Source organism: Pelmatolapia mariae, linkage group LG4, assembly GCF_036321145.2.
Source record: "Pelmatolapia mariae isolate MD_Pm_ZW linkage group LG4, Pm_UMD_F_2, whole genome shotgun sequence".
NCBI lineage: Eukaryota > Metazoa > Chordata > Actinopteri > Cichliformes > Cichlidae > Pelmatolapia > Pelmatolapia mariae.
The window spans coordinates 11,692,431-11,700,014 of NC_086230.1; the positions used below are offsets into that span (position 1 = coordinate 11,692,431).

The 7,584-nt window shown below is 38.9% G+C and overlaps 1 protein-coding gene across 1 annotated transcript; it reads left to right on the forward strand.

Annotated features, from left to right (window-relative positions):
* Positions 1-1,256: 1,256 nt before the first annotated feature.
* Positions 1,257-4,164, forward strand: LOC134625734 (GTPase IMAP family member 7-like). Its single transcript, XM_063470985.1, has 3 exons — positions 1,257-1,314; positions 2,915-3,759; positions 4,111-4,164. The coding sequence occupies exons 1-3, from the start codon at positions 1,257-1,259 to the stop codon at positions 4,162-4,164; spliced, it is 957 nt and encodes a 318-aa protein (XP_063327055.1).
* The last annotated feature ends 3,420 nt before the right edge of the window (positions 4,165-7,584 follow it).

Genomic DNA, 7,584 nt, shown 5'->3' on the forward strand with positions numbered 1-7,584 from the left:
TCACAGAGTCAACCCTAAAATAAACTACAAGCCAGTAAGATTAGTTGCATCCTGTTAAACCCAGCAATGAGTCTGTGTGAGTCTGAATCAGCTGATGTTTGTTGAGGATTTGTTCTAAGATTGAAGACAAGATTCATTTATTCAATTCAATTCAATTCAGTTTTATTTATATAGTGCCAAATCACAACAACAGTTGCCTCAAGGCGCTTTATTTATTCATTAATGAATGAAAAAATGACTGCCACCAAGGCATCATTTGATCTTTGGATAATGGTTTTACCTTTCAGACAAATGTTGCAGTTAAAAATACAATATCTCATTGAAATGTATCTGAAAAATGAACCATTTACTTGATGTACTCTCAAAATACTTCATAGGTCCGGTCATTGAGTAAGTGTAGCTGATTACTTTTCATTTCTGAAAGTAAATACGCACATTTTAAAATATTTACATTTTATTTTTATTTTGTTAAAGGGGTGAATTTATCGAAGCTTTATCCCTCATCAGGACGTTTTATGAAGCATTAAAGTATACTGACCACTAGATGGCGCGCTGAGACCGTTCATTGTATTTCTTCTGAAACCTTTAAAGCGCAATTGACTTAACACACTTTAGGCGGTTCGTGTGTTAACACACGTGTGTTTTAGTGATATAAAAAAAATCGCAGTATCATTAAATGTAATAGTTTAATTGTTTCCTCGTTGCATTGCTTCTCAGCCTCACTATAAAATACCAACCAATCGAAGTCTACTTCTCAGTCAAAATGAAAGTAATGATTCTATTTGAAATCATAACTTTATTCCACATTAAGCTGTTATGCAAGAAGTCATCAGATCTTTGATCCCTTGCACAATAAAGGTTTGTCCCATCCAGTGACTCTCTATAAGACGCAAGTAGAGTGCCAAGTTAAGAGGTTTATATAAAACAGGTTGGGTGGAAATAGTCTTGTCTCGAAACAGGTAGAAAAATAACACCTATGGACATAGGACTGCGGCCGATTGTCGCTGCTGACCTAATTATTCAGCGTATGTGGACTGGACTGTAACTTGGTGGATGCGGTATTCTCCCGGGGCACCCAGTAGGTGACGTGACTGTAGAGCCCCACGCTCAGTTTAAAACAGAAAGCACTGAGGAAGCTGTGGTGAAAAAAGTTTCACCTAACAGACTCGCTTTGAGATTCAATCAGGACTGTCAGGCCAGCGAGGACAAGTTAGCCGACGTCTACAGTTTTGGTGATACCTCTGTCTTCGTCCACCATGAGCACTCAGGCCGCTGACAGCATACCTGGTCCAGCAGAAAGTGACCAGGAGAAGGGTCAGTATGAAATATGGAAATGCTGTTGAGTTAAAAGTGTTTAGTTTAATGTTTTTATTCTATTTTTTGTATGTCTGTATGTATTTTTTCCCTGTGGGTGTAGTTGGTGTAGTTACTATCGCAGCATGTTCTTAATCACGTGTCTTCCCTTGTTCAGCTGACACATGTAGAAAGAAAAAGAGAACAGTGTGAGTCATACTGGTGCTTTAGCCAAGCTGTTGACTACTGCAGTTTATAGGGCTTGTTTCAGATGTTTGAAGATTGAAGACAATATATACAATATGAGATTCCAATGGGGAGAAAACAAAATCAGAAAATATAATTAATATAATATGTTAATTTTTTTTACAGTACTTTAATAAAAATAAAATTCCAAAATGGCAGTGACTCTTTTTATCTGCTTGCTTCCTGTAAGTGTGTGTGAGTGTGTTTAATTAACACACCTACACCAAGTTAGCCAACAGTGATTTTGAGATGTGCAATTAAGCTATAGTACTGTTAGCCTCTAATGTTCATTTAATGTCTCCATCTTATTCTTGTGCTCCTTATTCCCACTTTTGTAGAGGTCACCTAAGGTCATCCAGCCCCTTTCTTTACTGGTGGTCTAACCTGTGAAAAGGTTGCGAAACATAATATCAGTATTGGATATTGTTTATCATTATCACACTCTTAAAAGTAAAAAACTAGGTTAACATATATTAGTTAAAATAAAGTATGCGTTCTGTCAGAGAAAAAAATTATTTGCTGGAGTAATATAATGTTATGAAACACGATAGTTAGTGATCCGCAGCCTTTTTATTTTAGCTAAAAACACTTCATTTAATTATAGGCTATTTATAAACAGAATACCTTTAACCCACACAAGATGATGGAACAGACCATAAGACCTTCATTAAGGGCCTGCATGGAAACATTTCCAATGTTTTGCAAATTTTCATCACATGAATGGTTGACGTCTGATGACCTCTAGAAACTTTTATTAATATATTTAAAATGATAGTGGCACAAACGAAAATTTTTGCAGCACAAACGTTTGACACCATTCTTGTTGCATTTGAAGAAGGTGGGATGGGTTTTTTTTGAGCAAGTTGCACCTCAATCATAGACTTTCAGTTGCCAACAACAAGACTAAGCTTAAAACCCGGTTCTTTGCCAACAAAGCAAATAATTTTGATAAACTGTACCAGTTCTGCAAAGAAGAGTGGTTAAACATTATGCCACACACTTGTTGATGACTACCAAAAGTTTCTGGTTGAGGTGCAACTTGTTAACAAAAGATTAGTAGGCATCTATTTTCTGAAAAAGTAAGATAAGAAAAAATATTTCAACAGGCATATAAAAACAAAACAAGCCACATATTGTAACATGGGACGGCATACAGTGTATTAATCTTTACTTTTTATTATATTCATCAACAAATGCCAAAATGCTATGCATTTGCCACAATGTAACAACATAATAAAAAAAAGTTCATACTGTTTGTGCCCTGGGATGCAACAGTCTGGGCTAATATGTGAAAGCCACGAATTTCTACAAATAAACACGGCTAATATCAGAAGTCAGAATGAAGGGCACAACAACTTTCATGAACTCTGAATAGTGTTTAAAAATGCTTGTTCTGTTGGGTTGACAGAGCCGTTGAGGATCATGCTTCTTGGAAAATGTGGTGCAGGTAAGAGCTCGAGTGGGAACACCATCCTCAATAAAATGGTGTTCAGGTCAGAGATGAAACTGGGCAGCATCACTGTTCACTGCGAAAAAGAGTCCGGGGTGGTTGGAGATGTACCGGTCGATGTGATTGACACACCTGGGCTTTTCGAGAAGGGAAGCAACAAGGAGGACATCATCCGAGAGATTCTTCAACGCCTGAAACTCCAGGAACCAGGACCCCACGTCTTTGCATATGTTGTTCCTTTAGGAAGGCTGACTCAGGAAGACCAAGACACCCACACGCTGATTGAAGCAAAGTTTGGCCCAAGAGTGTGGGACTACACCATCGTGCTGTTCACCCACGGGGATCGCCTGGAAAACAAAACAATAAACAACATCATTACTGAGAGTGACGAGAACCTCCGCAACTTCATACGCAAGTGTAGCGGTGGCTTCCACGTCTTCAACAACAAAACCCCGGAGGACCAGAAGCAGGTCACAACTTTTATGGAGAAGATTGAGACCCTGGTGGCCCTGAATGGAGGTAGCTACTACAAGACAGAGCTGTATCCTGAGAAGGAGAGGAAAATCAGAAAAAGACAGGAAAGCATCCTTGCAGAGAGACATGAAGAAATCAGCAAAAAGGAGGAAAATCTGAGGGAGCATTACAAGGATGAAGACCTAGAGAAGATGAAGACAAAGCTGTGGAGAAAAGAGGAGGAAAGAGCAAGAAAAGATGCAGAGGGGGAGTTGTGCAGCAAGTCCTACATCATGAAGAGCATTCTGTTACTGGCTGTATTGTGTCTACTGTTATGTTGGGATCTTGGGGTAGCAGCTAAATGGGTTTGTGGAATAGGAATCATTTTGATTGTGGTGTCTTTTAAGATATTTCCAATTATTCCAGGAAAAATACCAGGTCTTTCTAAGAAAAAGAAATAGATGAGCTTTTACTTTGTTAGTGATTTATCATTCAAATGTGTGACAGATGATATATCTAACTGACTTAATTAACAAATATTATTTTCATACAAATTTGTCTGTCCATAATTAGAAAATATAGTCATCTGATATTGTTATGGTAAGGACTAATTCAATGGTTCATGCAGCACCCTCTGGTGGTTGTGCCGTGTATGTTTGTTGTTGCAGCTTGGCAATAAAGGAAGTCGCCACGTTAAGACAGAGCTGTCCCAGTCTCGTTAATGTTGCTGCTATTATAAACCGGAGATCTACCAAATCATGGTGTCAGAATTACTCTGGAGGGAAGAAGAACGTCACGATAACGAAAGCTTTCTCACCGGAGAGAACTCGCCCTGCAAGTTTGCATTAACAGCCACAGTAAGAGCTAAGCTAACAAATTAGCAAACGCTAATTAGCATCTCGCGACTAGCAGCATGGCAGCCGCGCCGGCAGCCTTCCAAGTATCACCGCCACCGAAGATTGACTTTTCAAAGCCAGAAGAGTGGCCGAAATGGATCCGACGCTTTGAGAGGTTCAGGATAGCATCCGGACTCGAGCTACAATCGGACGAAAACCAGGTTAACACTCTGATATATACAATGGGCGATGAAGCTGAAGACGTGATCACTTCGTTGAACCTGACCGAAGAGGAGGCGAGTGAGTACCACACTCTCAAAGGCAAACTTGAGGCACACTTTGTAGTCAGAAGAAATGTTATCTTTGAACGTGCAAAGTTCAACCAAAGGCAGCAAGAAGCAGGAGAGACTGCAGATGGGTTTATTACATCCCTATATGCCTTGGCTGAGCATTGTGGCTACGGGGCGCTGCACAGTGAAATGATAAGAGACAGACTCGTTGTCGGAATAAGAGACAAGAGGCTCTCCGAGCAACTGCAAATGGACGCAGAGCTCACGTTAGAAAAAGCAGTGATACGGATTCGCCAAAGTGAGCTTGTTAAGAAGCAGCAGGATCTTCTTAAAAACAACTTCAAGCAGGAAAATCCTTGTAATGTGGATCATTAAAGCAAAAGTAAAACACTTCAAACCAAGAAAGACTGTGCCACAAAACACAGAGAGGAATGTGAAAAGCCAATGCAACCGATATGGAAAGACACCCTTTCACAGCAAGAACCTGTGCCCAGCCAAAGAGGTACTCTGCAATCAGTGTAAAAAGAAAGGTCACTATGCAAGAGTGTGCAGGTCTGGGGCAGTGGGAGAAATACGTGCAGCAGGCAGTGGCGTGTCTAGAAAATTTTTGATCGGGGGGGCCAGGTAGGGGCACAGATTTTGAGAAGGGTGGCAGATGTAATTGGCAGATAATGTTAAAAAAAATTCTACCAACCGTTAACCATAATTCAATAATACTATAAACCTAATAACCGGATGCGCTTTTAACTTTTATTAGAATAAGATTTTCACCACTACAGTGCAAAGTTTTTAGATACTGTGTTGATAAAGTACAAGAGATACAATCAGTGCTTTGTCAGTTTATTCAGCATTCAAGGACAACTATTTTTACTGACATAAAGTGCACATATGTTTTGGGCAAAAACATTTTTGAACATTAAACTACAAACATTTTTAACATACAATTGGCAAATTAGTCAATGCAATGCAAAACTTATTAAAAAAAAGAAGAAGATAATCTTCTCACAAGCTGGTGTTTGATTTTGAAACAGGAAAAAACGAATGAATTCAATGAATTCCATTGCAACTTGCCACAGCTCATCAAAACAGGATTCACTTCTATATTGGTCCAAGGTGTCTTGAAGTGCATGAATTAGGTCTACAGCCTTTGCTAGATCAAGAGATGGAGACTGAAGTACATCAGAAAGCAACTTAATTTCCCCTAGAATTTTTCTAAATGTGGATAAATTGCCAATAAATGTGAGGTCAATTTGTGCCAACAGACCCCGTGCCTCCACTGATCTGTCACCACTGTTCTCTAAATCTATCTCATGTAGCACTCTTAATATTGCTGGTAATCTGTCCATTACAGTTTTGCATGCACTGTAACGACATGCCCACCTGGTATCACTGAGTCTCTGAAGCTCTCTAGGAGCCTCTGGATACATGTCTTTTTGAACTGTGATCCATTTTTGGTGAACATATGAACCTGACATATAGACATACAATTTCTGCAACAATGAAAAAAAGCAGTCAGCTTCAGGGACTGCTTTCACTGCATCAACGATAACAAGGTTAAGGCAATGTGCATTGCAATGTACATAAAATGCATGTTTTGCCTCTGTTTTGATCCTGGCTGCAACACCCCTGCATTTCCCTGCCATTACTGACGCCCCATCATATCCTTGGCCTACAAGATTGGATCGATATTCAAGGCCATACCTTTCCAGACACTGTATGATGTTTTGGATGAGCCCTGCCGCATCTAGCTGACTTGCTCTCTGGAACTCTAAAAAACTCTCTTGAACAGCCCCATTGTAGTAATACCTTAGTACTAATGACAGTTGCTCTGTTTTCTTTAGGTCTTTTGTTTCATCTGCAATCACAGAGAAGTACTCACTCTCCTTCACTTCTCTGATAATGTCTTCACGTACCATCTCTGACAGACATTCCATTACTTCATTCTGAATGGTGTTACTGGTATATTTTGCATTTCCTGCAGCTTTCGTTTTTTTTGCAATCAGTGGATTATGCTTAGAAATAAGTTCCATTATCTCTAAAAAGTTCCCTTTGTTTTGTGATGTATCTGTCTCAAGATGCCCCCTTTGGGAGAGGTTTTGCATAGCTGTAAGGAGAAGTACTTCAGCAACAGTTTTGATATATATGCGATTTTCCTCTACTTTTTTTTTATATGCCTTGTCCAAAGCATCACGCACAGATGAATCTGTCAAAATGTTGTTCTTATGTTCACTCCAAGCATACATGGCATTTGTATGACCTTCAGATTTCTCATGCCCCTTAAAACCTCCATCTTTATACATTGCCTTCTTCCAGTTTGAGTACCCTTCATGTGATGTAAAAGGAGTTTCAGAAGCATTTGGAAAGGAAAAGTGTCTACATGCAAAACAATAGACAGAGTCCCGACTTTGAGAATATTCCAGCCATTTGTGTTGTGAATACCATGTCTTGCTGAAGGCCCTCCTCTTTTCACCATGTACTGTTCGAGGAAAAATCTTCAAGTGTGGCTGTCTAGGTCCCTCCGCTGGATTTTGAGATATATCCAAGTATGGGAGGATTCAATTTAAAAATCAATGAAGAATTGTTTTTAATCTAGAACAACATCTCTTGCAAAAGTGACAGTATCAATATTATAAAATATTTACTGCACAATATTAACTATCCAACATCATTATTTTGTTTTAAAGGCTTTCAATATTAATCTATAAAGTAAGATTGGAGGTTAAATACCATGTGGATGGCCTGGTGTCGTACATGATGTTGAAGGAGAAGATGTTTCAAAAGGCACCACATCCTGGTTATCTGGTGGATCATGAACAGGTGAAGAAGTGCCTGGGATAATATAAAAATATTACATTTCATTCAATAAAAAAACATGTTATTGTTTTAATTTCCAATTATGTACCACAATACATATATTCACTTATTTAATTATTTATTCCCAAATATTAGGATTTGTCCCCTATGGATCAGTTGAACACTTGACAATATAAACATCCCTTCCTTGCATTTTCCTTAT

Coding starts and splice junctions, on each gene's coding strand:
- LOC134625734 (XM_063470985.1), top strand. CDS start 1,257: ATGAGCACTCAGGCCGCTGACAGCATACCTGGTCCAGCAGAAAGTGAC. Junction 1,315..2,914: donor AGAAAGTGACCAGGAGAAGG/GTCAGTATGAAA, acceptor AACTCTGAATAG/TGTTTAAAAATGCTTGTTCT. Junction 3,760..4,110: donor AGAGCATTCTGTTACTGGCT/GTATTGTGTCTA, acceptor TTGTTGTTGCAG/CTTGGCAATAAAGGAAGTCG.